At 38.5% G+C, this 17739-nt stretch overlaps 2 protein-coding genes across 15 annotated transcripts in view; one reads left to right on the top strand and one right to left on the bottom strand.

Annotated features, from left to right (window-relative positions):
• Positions 1-3147, top strand: part of LAMA4 (laminin subunit alpha 4) — a 155007-nt gene extending 151860 nt beyond the window's left edge. For 2 of the 3 annotated variants that reach the window (XM_024996679.2, XM_024996680.2), the window contains exon 39: positions 2674-3111. In XM_024996679.2, coding sequence (XP_024852447.1) covers positions 2674-2819 — 146 coding nt within the window. In that variant the 3' untranslated portion in view covers positions 2820-3111. Of the gene's footprint in view, positions 1-2673 lie in introns of all 3 variants that reach the window. The other variant, NM_001205965.1, reaches the window with a different exon arrangement.
• Positions 3148-8134: 4987 nt separating this feature from the next.
• FAM229B (family with sequence similarity 229 member B) lies at positions 8135-17716 on the bottom strand. 12 transcript variants are annotated; one of them, XM_059889855.1, is made up of 5 exons: positions 17601-17716; positions 17342-17410; positions 12277-12433; positions 9744-9882; positions 8137-8362 (listed from the first exon to the last, which is right to left on the bottom strand). In XM_059889855.1, the coding sequence occupies exons 4-5, from the start codon at positions 9866-9868 to the stop codon at positions 8245-8247; spliced, it is 243 nt and encodes an 80-aa protein (XP_059745838.1). In that variant the 5' UTR covers positions 9869-9882; positions 12277-12433; positions 17342-17410; positions 17601-17716; the 3' UTR covers positions 8137-8244. The 12 variants fall into 12 exon arrangements, with proteins under 12 accessions (NP_001181996.1, XP_059745838.1, XP_059745836.1 ...); XM_059889853.1 differs by having other exon boundaries at positions 12277-12436; XM_059889856.1 differs by having other exon boundaries at positions 17590-17716.
• Positions 17717-17739: the final 23 nt, after the last annotated feature.

The raw sequence follows: 17739 nt of genomic DNA on the forward strand, positions 1-17739 counted from the left end.
CCCAACTTTGCCCCCTTGCTCTAGGGCCTCCCCCTACCTCCTGGGGCTTGCAGTTCTCTGAATGTTCAGTAGTGAACTTTGCTCCAGGCCTTCACACAAGAGCAAAAGGCCTCAATTTCTAGAAAATGTTCTTCTTTCTTGCTTCTCCCACTTCTCCACCAACTTAACTCCTATTGACCTTGAGGATCCAACTCACACTTCTTACGCACATGCCCTGCCCCACCCCACCCTGAATATCACTTTTATGGCACTCACTGCAGAATATTGTTGAAGCTAAATAGCATACTTCTTGCTTCCAGAGAGCATGACTTCCTCACACAACAAACATGTACATGCTTTCGCTTCAGTCATGTCCGACTCTTTGCGACCCAATAGACTATAGCCCGCCAGGGTCCTCTGTCCATGGGGATTCTCCAGACAAGAATACTGGAGTGAGTTACATTTCCCTTCTCCAGAAGATCTTCCTGACCCAGGGATCAAACCTGCATCTCTTATGTCTCCTGCATTGGCAGGCAGGTTCTTTACCACTCGCACCGCCTGGGATACTGAGTGTCTAATTAAGCACTGTGCTAGGCTCCAGGAGATGGACCAAACAAGCATGGCCCTCCCTCACAGAAGTTACAGTATTTGTTCTTCACTTTGCACCTGAAGTGCTTACTGCATCATTCAGACACATATTTATCTCTCTGATTTCTGGTTTTTTGAGTCTCATTCCAGCATGACACACTACCATGATCTCTCACTACAAGACTTGATCCACAGGCTGGCTGGGCAGGATCCACCTGAAGCCAAATTCTGCCTACCTGAGACATATTATGAATAGCAAATTTGAGCTAATGAGCCAGCACACAGGAATTAGCAAGGCCAGTGAGGTCTACCCACCAGCCCGCACCACTGCAGCTTTTAATTCCATCTACAGATCATGCAGCAAGTCTAGGACAAAAAGTATAATTTAAGCTGAACATCATTAATTACATAATTTTTGAGCTGTTCAAGATTAACTCCACCAAAATCACATCAGAAACTGGGGCATGAAAAAGAATAACTAAAGGAAATTAGGCATAAACAAAACCACTGTATGTACTGAAATTTTAGAATCCCAACCAGTGCTCTTATACCAGGCAGAGCTCTGGTAACACACTATTTCTATCAACAAAGAGTTAATGCATTGAAATTCATGAAGTTTGTATCAGAAAATTCAACTTTATTGTATGATCGTTTAAAAATCAAAATTAGATGTTAAGTTTTTGAGTTAGCAACTATGTATTCCTCTGCTGAAAATCTTGCATTATTCTGTATATAGTCAAGCTTTCAACCTGAGAAATGTTTGCTCTTAAAATCATGTGTTGATTTTATTAATCAATTACTTAGCGTTCTGGGGCACTTTGCCACCACTGTAATAAATTGTATAGTGAATTATGCAAACCATAATTTCTATATCAACTGTTTCCTCTAGAATTTGTCCCCCATGAACCAAACAGTGGTAAGCCTGGGCAGAGTCAAAATCCATGTTCTAAAACTAGTATCTAAAATGAACAGAAGAAAGAGATGTTTTACCCCTTATATTCTTTCCTGTTCACTCTTTATTCTGATGATGTACATATACTGCACAGTCTTGAAGAATGACAAAAGTATGACAAAAAGTCATACTAATCTAGAGACAAGGGGAATTGACCTCTTAGACCCCTTCCAAATCTAGAACTTGATGCTTATCATTCTAAATATGAAATACTATTTCAGTGATTTTCAATAAACAAAGCTTCTGCATATTCTTAATCTACATTGCTTAGAAAACTTATTACAGCTGCCTGATGGTATTTAACTTGCTGTCCTTTTTTATGTTCTTTCCCAAGTTACTGATTTCTGAGTGTTTTCCATCTTTTTATCTGCCACTGTTCACATAGCTGTTTTGTACCTAATAATAAACTTTGACTAAATGGATTTTAATTTCATGATATTCCTAAGCTCCCTAAATTGCTTTAAATTATATTGCTTATATCATTTCAACACATTTAATTGTGTCTGTACAATTAATAAGCACAAGGCTTCTTCCAGATCTCTAATTAAGATAAGGGGAGAAAGTTCCTCTGGCATACCCCAGGGCACCTGTACCCACACAAAGACTAGGCTAGTTATCTTTATCCTATTTATAGTTCTTAAACCCTGAGAGCTCAGGAAAATTAAATTTTAGTTTATTTGAATTCATTATTTTCTCATTATATTTTATGAGCTTGGCAAAAATGTGGAGGATTAAGGATGAAGGGTAATGATACAAATTAAACAGAAACATTAACCAGTTCCAAGAAGAGTCTGGAAGCTGAATTTTCTTTCCTGTCTCAGTAAACCATACAAAATAAGTGAGGCCCAGGTGAAATTAACTGTAAAAAGCATAAGCAAATCCTGAAAACTCACTGCTGAGATTTTACTTGTAAATGGTAAATTTCAGTGGTAAATACACAGCTGAATTATACTCAAAACTCTAAAATTACTACATGTTCATATTACTTCAAAAGCAGATAATGTTCCTAAAAAATAAGTAAATTACTATATTCCATCTTTGACATGTAAATCATCTTGATAATGTAAGTGGTTATGACATGTATTTTTGCCACAAAGTAGTATTTGGGCTTGGGATGCCTCGATTGCAAACTTGGTGTTCATTTCTTTTTCCAGAGTCTCTACTGACACCACGCTTGGCCCCCGGCAGACCCTTCACAGGCTGCATCCGTCACTTTGTGATTGACGGGCGCCCGGTGAGCTTCAGTAAAGCAGCCCTGGTCAGCGGCGCCGTGAGCATCAACTCCTGTCCAGCAGCCTGACACAGCAGAGCCATCCAAGCACAAAGTTCTTTAGAGCACTGAAAGAAACACAAGGCCAGCCAGGAGGAGTGGCAGTGCTTCCTCTCGGTAGAAGCTTTCATCTAGTTGAGCAGGACTTAAATGAGTCATCAGGGACTGGATGTTTATTTCTTACTTGGATTCTTACCTTGGATCCAAGATGTCTGCCATGGATAACAATCAAAGGAGCATTAAACTTACCTGTATTTTATAACTTCCTGCTGGTGAAATTCCTGTTCCTGTTTCTAATAAAATAGAAGGGATTCTAAATAAACACTGGCACATATTTTTAAAGTGTGGCTAGATCCTCAGATTCCTCTTTCATTTAGAGATGGTAACATTAAACTTAAACCAAACTGTCTTTAGTATACTTCCTTTATCCTGAAAAGATTTACTGATTTACATAAAACCTAAATTAGATGATCAGATTTGCTTTTACCACTTTGGTCTATCAGGATAGCAAGAATATTTTAGGCTTATCAAGGTTTAATAAATTTCTAACAAATTATCAGAATGGTAATTTGTTTCCAGATAAGAAAAAAAAAAAAGGATGCCTCAATCAAATAAATGCTTACTTTTTTTCCCTTTACTTCCTTAAAAGAAAAATAAAATTGTGTGAGGAGAGGCTCTTGTAGGATATTGTTACAGTGCATTTTGTAGGAATCATGAAGGACATTATATAGCAAAGAGTAAGACAAAATCACGCATCCACTTAAAGTATAAAAGTCCTTTTATTAAAAGTTTTTCCCCACATACCTGCAACACAAATAGTCTTATTTATAAAATGTTATAATCATATTAAGGTATATATAGTAATAAAATCTAGAAAAGGAAAAATTGGTTTTACTAGCTGATAGGATATTAAAATATAGAAACTGAAATAAAAGAATTATACATGAAAAGAAAATCAGCATTGAAGACAAAATGAGAAAATAGGCCCTCATATCAACAGGACTGAAGGTATGTAAGAGGAGTAACGGGGGTATGGGGAGGAAGTATAAAATGTTTTGAGGAATTACTAAGGGAATAAAATAATCTCTTACTTATATATATGTAATTATTTACATTCCCCTACTACCCTCATGTCTCTGATACATTAATAATGATGATGATGACCAGTGAAAATAGCTAATATCTACTCACAGAGGACTTACTAAGTGCCAGCCTCACAATAAGGTAAATTGAAGTAGGTTTCACTTGATAATCACACATCCTACAAGGCAGCATTTACAGGTGAGAAACCTGAGATTTAGAACTGTTAAATAACGTGCCAGCTGTCATTCAGCTAGACTGAGGAGCCAGAATTGGTAACAGGACCGCTGCCTACCTCCAGAGCCAGCGTGAGTGTCCCCTTCCTTCTTGCCTCCAGGGGACTGTCTGCCATCCAGCTGAGGCCAACCCGCAGCTGGTCTCCAAAGCTGGAGTCACAAACTCAACCACCTACCAAGCCAGAAAGGTATCATAAGAGTGAAGCTGGTTGGGTCTGACAGAAAATCAAAAGGGCACTTGCCAAGGCTCATCTAGAAAGGCAGCAGGTACTCGGCCAATTATTACTATAGAAGAACACAAGGCTTAAAGGGCCAAAGTTTCCAAAAGAAGATGGAAATGTGAAATTTGAGGGGTTGAAATGGCCTGATTTTTCAGTTAGTAACTAATTAAAAACAACAGCAATTAAAATGACAAAAAACACTGGGCAGACCAAACAAAACCTTCTGAGAGCTAAGGGGCTCTGGGCTAATGTGGTTTCTGGGCTAAAGACTGAATCCAGTAGGGCCTTAACTAGTATAGGTTGAACCAATGCTTCAAACACACTAAGCCCTCACAGTATTTCCTACACTAGATCAAAGCAGGAGGCAGTAGCTCTGAAACACCCTGCCATTTTCTTTTTCCAAAATTTTCCTGAGACATCCTAGAGGGCCCTTCTGTCCCTTCATTCTCAGCAGTGGCCCAAAGTCAACTCCACCAGCCAAGCTGAAGACTGGCTGGACCTCCAGTAGCTCCAGCTGGTGTGTACACAGACTCACATGTATGCAGACTAGAACCACAAAAATTCTTCTTTTTAATATCTTCTCTACAATTACAATGACATTCAGAAACTTTTGAGTTTACCATTTATAAAAGCTTGATTCAGTTCTTAGATGGGACCCCATCTTCTCTCAACTTCTGTCTAGGGAGCAGTTGTCCTTTCTTTTAATCATAGTATATTGGAACTTCATATAAAGAAACATGGATGGATGTTCGGAGTAATTTTGACTGGTTGTCACTCATGACCCCTGCCTGTTCAAAGCACCTTCAAAATGAGGCCTCCCATAGCCCCGGTTTGAAGGAGCAGCCCTATTCGGACCTGTACCCTACCATCCTTATCTCATGGCCATAGCTGATTGGGAGAGGGTACCCTCCAACAGCTTCACAGTGAAGCGACATTTCATTATGGAGTGGTATGAAAAGATGAGTTCCAACAACTGAACATTTTCTCATGAAACTGTGACTTGCAAAACACAAAGTATCGAGCACATAGCAATAAAAGCTGAAGCACAAATGATCTCATCTAGAAGTATGGTTTTAAGTGTTTACTATACACGTTTATAGACACACACTGCTCATTCTATAAACATACAACAATATATATCCACCTACAGTCCAAAGGATCACAAAGAGCCAGACATGACTGAAGCAACTTAGCCCACACACACCTTCTGTCCACTAAGAACCGCCTCATTTCTGGGCTCACAGTTTGTAAGGGGATATCTCAGAAGACACGGAGCTATTTCTGTTCCCTGGGCCCTATTTCCTTGTATGTAACATGGCAGTACAGGGTGTTAAGTAGGGTCTTTGCTTACCTTAATCAGTGAATACAGACTTCAACCAAGACCATAAAGCAGTACATACACAGTTCAGGTTCACCACACTGAGGCGTGAAGCCAATCCCTTCTCTTTAGGACTGGCTCAGAGACGTCATTTCAGTATAAGCAGTAAAACCACAATGCCCCCGACATACCACATACCACACACACACACACACACACACACACACTGGCTCAGAGAGGTCATTTCAGTATAAGCAGTAAAACCACAATGCCCCCAACGTACCACATACCACACACACACACACACACACACACACAGTCTGTGTAAAGAAAGGCAACAATAGAGGTACTGTCCTATGTGTCAGGTTTCATGAATTTTGTCTATTATCCACTGATGTGTTGTAAAAACCTAGAACAGTACCTGACATGTAGGTATGTGCTCAATAAATATTCTTTGAATAAATTTCAGGAAAGTAAGGTTTCCATAAAAGTTACCCCCTCATCTTGCCTCCCAAGGCAATCACTTATAAAGTACTTGGCAATCTTCAAAAAGGAAAAAGTGATACTGACTCCTCCACTTGGGTGCCCCTGAGCCCTACGGATCTCTGATTTACCTGAATTTATGCAGACAATCCCTGGAGGAGGGCATGGCAACCCACTCCAGTATTCCTGACTGGAGAATCCTGTGGACAGAGGAAACTGACGGGCTACAAAGGGTTGCAAAGAGTCACACATGACTGAAGCGACTTAGCATAGAGAGAATTCCAAGGAAAAAATGGCATATCATATCAGAGAGACAAGCGTTCCCTCAAGTCTTTAGTAACCTTTCAAGTCTTGAAAAGTAGATGAAAGTGTTGGCTACCATGGATAAGGTCACTCAATTTATTAACTTCATAGCACCAGAAGACACCATTCCCAGAGGATACTACCGGGGGCAGGATGGTGTGGGTAGAGTTGTAGATGAGTTTTATAGGTGAAAGCCTGGTAATCTGCCAAATCATGGGATGGGCAGGTTATTTCCCCTCCTTGGATGCAGTTTAGTTACTTGGAATCAGTTTAAGCTTTGTTACGGCAGATGCAGAGCAGCCTTCAGTCCAGAGCTATCCTCCACTCTAGACCCACCCCCACTGAGGCAGTATCTAACTGATATATCATTAAATGATCTTTCTACTATGGTTGAAACACAAATTATTCCCAGCCTTGTATGAGCTCGGAGGAATTTTTCATGACTCCTTTCTCCATTCCCATCACGCTTTCCCCAGCCTTGGGCAATTTCCTTTAATGGATTTTGTTCTCTTCTTTTACGGCATCTTAAATTTTTTTTTGGCAGATAATTAAGTTACTCATGAGTCACCTTGATTCTCTCGTCTTATTTTTAAGCTTTGTTCATGTTCATGTATGTTAGTTTTTAGTCTACTGCTAGTTTAGACCTCCTACTAAGATTTATGACCTTTCTGAGGTCTCTATTCAATGCCACACATGTTCACAAAGTCTCTCCAATCTGGCTGGTTGGAATTCAGACACCTCTCACCACTATGTGAGCTCTCAGAGTTTCTCCATTTATAAATCCCTGATGAACAGTTTTTATTTTCACCTCATGTAGCACACATGCATCTATGTCCATGTAACTATAGCTAATAAACCTTTCATTTAAAAGGCTTATGGATAAGCCTTATGTAATGTAGGAAGAAACTGCGGAAACTATCTGACACTAAAGTCAGTCTTCTAGAAAAAAAAAATTTTATAGAATGAAGGGTGGCAACCATCAAGAGGAAAAGAAAGCAAGCTGAGTTTCTTGGAACCATTACAAGAAGAAAAAGAAAACAGAAAACGCTGGCCTAGACCTCAAAACTGAACCTTAAGTCTAATCAAATAAAATGATCCATCTGAAGTTTCTCAATACTAACTATAGACAATTTCAAGATGACTGGCTGGGACTTGAGGTAGAGTGTGATGAGGAGACATCATTATTCCTTGGGGTTAGAATCATAGCCTTGACCTCATTATAATAACTTAACCAATAATCTGAGCTCCCTTATGATAGCAGTGCATATGCTTTGCAGATTAACCACGGACTAAGAATCTCCTTTGGTCTTGGGTATTATTCCAAAATACATAACCCACAGGGTTCCATTTCTCACCCAGTATAATCATTCCTACGCAGAACATTATCAAAAGACAGAAACTGGCTTGGGGTATTCAAGTGAACGGGTTCAGCTAAGTAGCAATTCAAATATAAGCAAAGGAAACCAGCCCAAAACACATTAAGCGTTGAGGATGAGCCCTTCCTGTCTGATAATCAAGGTGACTTAAGCTTCACCATGAATTATTGATATTAATGATCCACTGTGAGCAAGATGATCTCGAAGGTGCTTTCTAACTGTGAAATATTAGTCTGTCTTATCTATCAAACATAACTGATGACTTATCACTGCACACGTTTTACAGACGACACTTCTGTCTTTCCCAACTAAAAGTAAATATTTCAACTCTTGTCATCATCCAAAGGTGCCACCACTTTTATTTGTTTACCGGATCATAAGATGATCCCGGCCCGTTACCCTTGACCTAGTCAGACCTCCACAAAAGACTTAATGGTGCTACTTGGGATGCATTTCCTTGCTGCTTTGTGCAGGCGGCTTTCGCATTGCTGCATAGACAGTGATGGGAACGTCGGTTATTGTCAGGCAATGACTTCCAGGGCATCTTCGGAGTTGCCTAAATAAAACAACAAATGACATGTAGTGCTATATAAAAAAGGAAATTTTTTTCAGAGCACCAAAGTTTGAATGCATATTCAGCTAAGTCATTTTGAAATCTCTCAATGTCAGAAAATAATTTTAACACAGTGGCACTAACAGAGCACATTTTAGACTTACATTGCAAAGAAAATGTGGCTAAATGGTGTGCCATACACTTAATCAAAGGAAATTTATAAAGATAACCTTCCATATGTTCATTCTGAAAGGTATGCAGTGATTACTTAATAGCCAAGAAAAGTGGAGGGGGAAGTGCATAGTTGTAAACCTAAGTGATAATACTATGGCAATTCATATGTATATGCATCTTAAAATCACTCCAGTTGAGTGATTTAAAAACTATTTGTGGAAAAAATATAAAACTGAACATATGACTCCATGTACTATTCAAATGTCAATAGGATCTCAAGTTTAAAAGAGCCTTAAATGACATTGTCTAAAAATACACCGAGCGCTTGAATTTCCTTTCCAACATCCCCACCAAACAATAACCCAACCTTAAACATTTCTAAAGACTAGTGATAACTATTTCTCAAAGTCATCTGTTTTATACCTGAACAACTCTGATGTTTAAAGTACCTCCCTTATTAAGTTTAAATTCGTGTTCTGAAAATTTCCAAGCCATGAAAAATCAATGTACTATTTGCTATGGTAAACAGAAGAAAAAATCCTATTATAGTTTTCTTCAATTTTGCAAAAATGATTTTGTTTCATAGAATCTTCACCTCTATATCACTTACCTTCTGCCAAATGTCAAGTAAAAGCCAAAGTGACACTAAATCTGAGGTCTGAGTTTTTTCATATTTTATAGCCTTATGCCTAGAACAGTGCCCTGCACATAAAAAACACTGAGGTTTGCTTATTTGATGGACTGTTATATAATCTTGAAACTATAAACAAAAAAACCAAGATAAATATTTACCCCCAAAAAATGGTCTACCATTCAGACTTACAGAGGTATAACACACAGACTCTATGCTAAGAAAACCTAGGCTCTGTTAAGATTAATTTAATGGGACTTCCCTGGCCGTCCGGTGGTTAACACTTCACCTTTCAAGGCAGGGGGTGTGGGTTCAATCCCTGGTCAGGGACCTAAGACCCCACATGCCCTGCAGTCAAAAATGGAAACATAAAACAGAAGGAGTATTGTAACAAATTCAATAAAGACTTTTAAAAAAATGGGCGACATCAAAAAAAAAAAAAAAGCCTTTATAAAAAATACCAATTTAATAACAGCAATATTCCGGGGCTTCTTTCTTATTAACTGAATGTTAACTAAAGCTCGTATTGATGATAGCCATATATGTCTCCTCAGTTATTAGGGTAAGAAGACTTTTTACCTGGTTGGTGACATCTCTTTCCCATTACAGGTAGCACTGGAGCTCAGTCCAGGCTCCAGCCCAATTGAAGAATCTCCCCCTTCCACTGGAAACCTCCTTGGCTGAGTCCCAAACCGAAAAGGCATAATTCACTGAAAACCTAGGTTAGAAAGTTAAAATAAGGGAGATGAGAGGTGAGCTGTTTTCAGAAAGCTCTTCGGAATTCTTAACATTAATTCTGCTACAGGCACATAGAAACATTCTGAAAAATGACATTTTTAAAGATCTATAGAAGTGCATGCATACTCTATACAACTCTCTCTTACATACAATTTTAAGTCTTGAGCAAATATAAAATGGCCACTAGATAAAATTAAACTGTGTCCTATGGTTAACATAACTGAAATCCATTTCTGCTATATGAAAAATAACTATCTGACTTTGGTTATGGCAACAACAGACTTGACCTCCCTGCCTCTCTGCCTATTTATGCACTTCTCCTCCTTTGATACACAGCCGTTTCACATCTATGTGATATCTACAGCTATTCCTTCTGTCCCTGGTGATCATTCGGTAACCCCTGCTCCTCCACACTTACGGTGCGTTAGTTAAGAAAGTGCCATGGGAGACTTGGATTGACCTGGATTCAAATCCTGGTTCTGGCACTTCCCAACTATGTAATCTTAGGAAAGATACTTAACCAAGTATGCTTCCAAAAATAAACTGAGCTTAGTAATGGTATCCACCTCCAGGGTAATAATGAGGATTAAATGAAGTAATACATGAAAAATGCAGTGCCTAAGACATAGTACATGCTCAATAGATGTTAACTACTATTACTCAGCAGTTGCTGAGCATCATTATATATACATATATAATGCAATGTATACATGAGATGTGTATGATACACACACAGCTACACAAAATAAGCTCCTTACTGCCCACTGTTGCCTCTGCTTGGAATTCTTCCCCACCCCACTGCTCCCACTCTTTACTTGTTAGGACCAAATCATTCATTAAGTCTGAATTTAAATTTCACTTTCTCAGAGGCGCCCTTTATAACCCTCCATTATAAGTTTTCTTAGCACTCTATTACTACTTTGTAACAGTTATCATCACTCTGATTCAGGATTTCTCAACTGCAACACTACTGACATTTAGGATCATGTAACTTTTTGTTGAGGAGGGAGGAGGCTGTCCTGCACCTTGTGGGAAGTTCTGTAGCATCCAAGGCCTCCACTTACTTACACACCAATAGCACCCTACCCCCAAAGTTGTGACAGTCAAAAATGTCTTCAGACATTACCAAATGTCTCTTGGTAGAAAAGGGGAGAAAAATGTTCACCTGTTAAGAACCAGTGCTCTAAAATTCTGTAAATGTTTTTCCTTAATCATTGTCCCCCCCACCCCCACTCTCATTCTATGTCTTTGCCACCATGGATTTAATCCTTAATACCTAAAACAGTGCCTGGGAAAGTGAAAGTGAAAATGCTAGTCTCCGACACACTGCAACCCCATGGACTGTAGCCTCCCAGGTTCCGCTGTTCATGGAATTTTCCGGGCAATAGTACTAGAGTGGGTTGCTATTCCCTTCTCCAGAGGATATTCCCGACCGAAGGATGGAACCGGCATCTCCTGTATTACAGGCAGACCCTTGACCGTCTGAGCATAGTAGCTCTGCTGCTGCTGCTGCTAAGTCGCTTCAGTCGTGTCTGACTCTGTGCGACCCCATAGACGGCAGCCCACCAGGCTCCCCCGTCCCTGGGATTCTCCAGGCAAGAACACTGGAGTGGGCTGCCATTTCCTTCTCCAATGCATGAAAGGGAAAAGTGAAAGTGAAGTCGCTCAGTCGTGCCCGACTCTAGCGACCCCATGGACTGCAGGGGGTCCCATCCTCCATCCATGGGATTTTCCAGGCAAGAGTACTGAAGTGGGGTGCCATTGCCTTCTCCAATGCATGAAAGGGAAAAGTGAAAGTGAAGTCGAGCAGTCGTGTCCGACTCTTAGCGACCCCATGGACTGCAGCCTACCAGGCTCCTCCATCCATGGGATTCTCCAAGCAAGATCACTGGAGTGGGTTGCCATTTCCTTCTCCAGTGTATGAAAGTGAAAAGTGAAAGTGAAGTCGCTGAGTCTTGTCTGACTCTTAGCGACCCCATGGACTTCGGCCCACCGGGCTCCTCTGTCCATGAGGTTTTCCAGGCAAGAGTACTGGAGTGGGGTGCCATTGCCTTCTCCAATAGTAGCTCTATCTTGTATAAATTCACATGTCTTCAGCAAAAGACAGGAAAAGTGAAAAATATCTCATAACTGTTTCTTATGCCTAGTGCAGTATTCTATGCCTAATAAGTATTTACGATGGTAATAATAAAACTAAATTATTAAAGCTTTGGAGTTTGAATATTATAGTAGTTTTTATAGACTGTGTATCAATTATTGAGGGGAAAAAATGTCACATTCATCGACAAGTTAGTAAAACCACAGTAAAAATCTATGGCTTAGTTTAACTATTGTATGTAAGTATTAAGTTTCAGCTAATTTGATACATACTTACCAAAATAGGCCCAGTCTGATTCCTGTAGAGGTGAATAAATCAATTGCTTCTACTGACCTTCCAGGGAAGGCTGGAACTGCCAAAGGAATGATGATCTAATGTTCCAGTGACACCCAGAAACTGTGACATCAGAAGATTCTTTCACATAGTTTCCTGCCTGCTAACAAATAAAATATCACAATTCACAGCTCCAGGACAAGCTAAAACTGCGCTAAAAATTGTCTCTAAAGTATATATGAGGGTTTTATTCTTGCTGTCATGGCCTTGTTTTCTAGTAATATTAAATATTTTAATCTATGAATGCTGCATCTCTATTCTACATCAACCATCTAATCAATCTGCACAAAATCACATGAGATTCTTCTCACTTCATATACTATTTTTCTCATTATCTTTGTCTCCCAGGCTTTCCCTTAATTAATTACCCAGATTAATTCAATCTACCTATTCCTCATCCCACTGAAAAGGCCTCAAACTGCACTTTTACAAATTTCTCTCTAGTTCTTCCTGTGCAGGACTTTCTACAACCTCTCTTTAATGCCTGGACTACCTCTTATTTCTTGTTTTCTCAAAAGAGCCTTGAAATTCCTAAATGACAGGAATAATGACAATTGAGAAAGGGAGAACACATCTCATACGGTCCTCTCTCTTCTGTTCCCTGAACTCTGAGACTCTCCTCTGTTCATACCATCTTTGCCAAATGAATGACGATCAAAGAGCCCAGTGACACCCAGAAATTATGACATCAGAGATTCTTTCATATAGTTTCCTACCTGCTAGAGAATAAAATGTCTCAATTTGTCATTCCAGCAACAAGCTGAAACTTATCTTCTGGACCAAACTCTCTCTCCCAATCTCTGTATCAACAACAGTTTACCGTACTGAGTGTAATACTTAAGTTTAACGCTTAAGCCAGAAAATTCATTTTCAGCTAATCATTTTTTTCAGTTTCCATAGCGATGACTTAACTATTAAATGCTAGTGAGCATTTTTCACATTTAATGAAAGTCTTTTTTACTACCTACATTTTATGTTAAGTTCCCACTGTTCTGCTTTCATATGCTTTATATAGGAGGAAAATAGCATTTTACATAATTAAGTTGATGTTAGACAAAACCTTAATTCTACCTTCTCTTTCTTACTAGGGTGCTATTTGTGAAGAGTTTATCACAATTTTAGCTCAGAGAAACCATTTAACTGTCATGGTCAGATAAACTGAAATAATTACTAGCCATTATTAGCTGATATATCTCTGGGACCAAACATTTGGTCCTTAGGATGGCAGAATGTTTTTTAACAGTTTGAATTATTTATGGAGGTGGCAGTGTGGAACTCATGGCTTTTGGCATCAGAATTGGGTTTAAATTTGAACACCATGTTAGCTCTGAGACTTTGAGCAAATCACTAAGCTTGTAAAATGGTACTAATTCCTACATCACGGAGTTGTTTTGAGGAATAAAAAGCTAATGCCTGGGATACAAAAATTCAATCAGCACAAGTTCTCTTATCTTTTTTGCATAACTCTTAAAATCAGAGTGTTGAGGCACTGATTTCACTTTTCAATCACTGACATATTGACACTACCTTTAAACTGCAAAATAAGGTATTTGCAAGTGAAATGGTCTTAAATTCCCCCAATTTATCATTTTAAACTAGTTTATTTGGCACAAGTTGTGCCAAGTTTCTTCTTTAATATGGATGATACAACAAAACAAACCAAAAAGTAGTCTTAATGATGAAACTATCCAGTATGAGTATATACATCAGAGTATCTTCACAGAGAAATGGATGAATAAGCAAATTATCAACAGTGAAAAAATGGCAAAACCTCTAAATACTTTCTCTCAATTCTCATAAGCCCAAGAATAAGTGATCTTTCACTCTTCAGGATATTGATTCATGAGATACAGAAAAAGAGTAATGTTTGAACTGGTCACATCCTAAGAAAACAGATCCATTAGTAGAATTACCTTATTCATACAAAAAATATGTATTTGCTGATAATCCACCATAAGCCAGGCATGTGTTAAGTACTAAAGATAAAACAGCAAATCAAATACAGTGGCTGTCCTAGTGGAGTTTCCAAGTTAGGGGAGAGGGCATTAGACCAGGACAAAACCTAGAGGATGAGCAGGCATTAACTAGGTGGAAATGAGTGGGAAGCAAAGACACTGAAGCATCTGGGAAGGGGGCAAACAGACGAAACAGCATGTACAAAGGTCAGGTGCCAACAGAAGGGAAAACAGAAGATCTAAAAAACAGAAAAAAGAAACCAGGTCAGAAAGAGTAAGTAGTGGTTAAATCAAGCAGGAACATGAACCCAGTTAAAGAGTTTAGACTTTATCTTATGAGCAAGGGAGTCCACAAAAGAATTTTAATCTCCTGGAAAATATATTTAGGTTTCAGTGATTTTTCTCTATTAAATTTTCTGCTTTCTATTTATTTGATTTCAACTCCAATCTTTGGCACTTCCTTTTTACTGTTCACTTTGGATTTGTTTTGGTTTGTCTAGTTTCTTAAAGTAGAAGTGTAGATCATTGATTTGATACCTATTTTATTAACATAAGCATTTAATTCTATAAATCTCAGTCAAAGCACTGCCTTAGCTTCATTACACAAATTTTGAAATTTTGTATTTTCAATTCCTTCAGTTAAACTTTTTCTTTCTGGTTTCTTCTTTCACCTATGGGTTATTTGTTAGTGTTAGTCACTTAGTCTTGTCCGACTCCTTGTGACCCCATGAAGCATAGTCCACCAGCCTTCTCTGTCTATAGGATTCTCCAGGCAAGAATATTGGAGTGGGTTGCCATTTCCTTCTCCAGGGGATCTTCCCTGAGATCTTCTCAACCCAGGGATCAAACTTGGGTCTCCCGCATTGCAGGCAGATTCTTTACTATCTGAAGTACCAGAAAAGCCCTTTAGAACAGTGATATTTTGTTTTCAAATATCTGGGAATATTCTAGTTATTAATATCTGTTACTGATTTCTTGATTCCATTGTTATCAGAGAACATTCTTTGTATTATTTTAATTCCTTTAAATTTACTGAGACCTGTTTATGGCCAGAATATGGACTATCTGGCAAATGTTCCACGTACACTTAAAAAGAATGTGTATCCTGCTGCTGTTGGGCAACGTGTTCTATACATGTAATTAGATGACTGACAGTTTTTCAAGTCTTCTACGTTATTTTCTGTATACTAGTTTATCAATTATTGAAATAAGGATATTGAAATATCCAACTATAATTATGAATATGTTTCTCTTTTCTATTCTGCCAGTTTTTGCTTCACATACTTTCAAACTCTTATTAGGCTCACAAATTTTTAGCAGTATTATGTACTCTGGATAAATTTTTATTATCTTTCTTTATCCCTAGTAATATTCTCTACTCTGAAGTCTACTCTAAAATTTACATAGCTACTTTCTACTCATTAGTATTAGCGTAATGTATCTTTTCCTACAGTTTTAATTTTAATATCCCTTGCTCTAAAATCTACTCTAAAATTTACATAGCTACTTTCTACTCATTAGTATAATTTATCTTTTCCTATAGTTTTAGTTTTAACCTTTATATCCAATGTAGCTGTCTTATAACCAGTATACAGTTAAGTCTTGCTTTTAAAAGTCTATCCTGATGATCTCTGACTTTTAAATTAAAGTGTTTTGATTATTTATATGTAATATGATCTTGGAGTAGGAAATGGCAACCCACTCCAGTATTCTTGCCTAGAAGGTTACATGGATGAAGGAGCCTGGTGGGCTACAGTCCATGGGGTTGCAGAGTCAGACAGGCCGTGACTGAGCATGCATGTATATGTAATGTGATAGATATGACTGAACATAAATCTGCCTTCTTGCTATTTATATTCATTTGTGCCATTTATTTTTTGTTCCCCCTTTGTTCTTATTCTGTACTTTTGAAACAAATAACTGAATATATTTTATGGATCTATTTTATCTCCTTTATTGGTTTATTGCTGTACAACCTTGAACGTTGCTTTGGATTACTTTAAGGCTTAAGGTATACATCTTAACATTTCAGTATGCCTTCAATCACATTATACTACTTTTAATGCGAGAAAATTACAGGAGTATATTCTATTTCCCCTCTCACATCCTGCATTACTTTGTTGTTATATATACTTCTACATATACCATAAACCCCACAACACATCATTTCTTCTTTAAGCAATCATCTCTTTCAGAAAATTTTCAAGAGAAGTATTTTGTATCTACCCACATATATATCATTTTCAGCGTTCTTTATCCCTTGGAGTAGGTCTACATTTCCATTCAAAGTCATTTTCCTTTTTTTTCCCCTGCCTGCCACAGATACTGTGTTTTGGTGTCATGTTTGCAAGTGCTTGTGGTGTACTTCCAAACGTTGTTCATCAAGTATTTCTGGCTTTGTTTTCCAGAAATTGTAATCCCTGCCCTCCTTATGATTACTTGGAGCCCATGTGACTAGTTTTATCCTGACTTATACAGACTTAGGTCCAGCCATAATAAAAACATAAAATGTAAGTCACTAGCATAGCAGTCAAGCAGCAAGTATCGAGAAAATTATTCCTGGAAACTTTAAGGATAATGATAGTTATCTAAGTTGTTCAGTGGCAAACCTATTTATTGGAAAAAATCTTTGGTAAACTCTGTGATAACCTAGAAAGCAGATGATTTGCTAATGAACTTGAATGCTAGGTGAAGAGTTTGAAAGACAGAATGTAAGTAAGTAAGTGGAGGCCTTGGATGCTAATCCTAGCCAAACCCAGGAGAAGGAAGTTGAGATCAACTGAACAGCACCTCTCCACCTTCTGTTTACTTGTTTATATCCTCACCCACTGAATCCTATTACACTTATACTCAGCGCTACACAACATGGTCACAATTTTTTTGAGTATTTCGTGTGTATCTTCTATTAGACTGTAAGCTTCTTGGAGCTGGATCTATGTCTTAATTTCCTTTGAATCCTCCAAAAGGTCTAGAAGTTAATGTTGGGAGCATGCGGCTTCACCATACACAGCTTAGGTCTCTGAAGCGCCATTTTAGTCAGAGGGTATAATCACCTAGTTTCGGCTGTACCCTGACACGTCTGTCCGTCTGGGGTTTCTTTGTGCTCATCCACAGTCTGTTTTCTATCAGAACAAAGGGCTTGTTGAATAGATAAAGTAACTCAGCCTCTCAAGTAATCGGAATAAACGGAATTTGACCCACTGACTCGAGCATTAAGATTGTGAACGAAGACTAAACCTCTGACAGATCAAGACAGCTTTAAAGACACGTGTTTTAAAATCCCACTCCAAAGCCTAGTTACCCGCCAGTTACCACGGCCTCCGGAGCTGCCGACGCTCAAAGATGTTGACAAGGCAGCGAGGATTAGCGGTCCGGAGGCCCAGTCGCTATGGTAACGGTGAGACGCAAGTACACTTGCGCGGCCTTCTGACGGAAAATCTTAATCTGAACC

Source organism: Bos taurus, chromosome 9, assembly GCF_002263795.3.
Source record: "Bos taurus isolate L1 Dominette 01449 registration number 42190680 breed Hereford chromosome 9, ARS-UCD2.0, whole genome shotgun sequence".
Lineage (NCBI taxonomy): Eukaryota > Metazoa > Chordata > Mammalia > Artiodactyla > Bovidae > Bos > Bos taurus.

Excerpts from the sequence above, each read along its gene's own strand:
- FAM229B (NM_001195067.1), bottom strand. The coding sequence starts at position 9,868 with ATGCCTTTTCGGTTTGGGACTCAGCCAAGGAGGTTTCCAGTGGAAGGG. Across the intron at positions 8,363-9,743 it reads AAAGAGATGTCACCAACCAG|GCAACTCCGAAGATGCCCTG; the intron begins GTAAAAAGTCTT and ends TGTTTTATTTAG.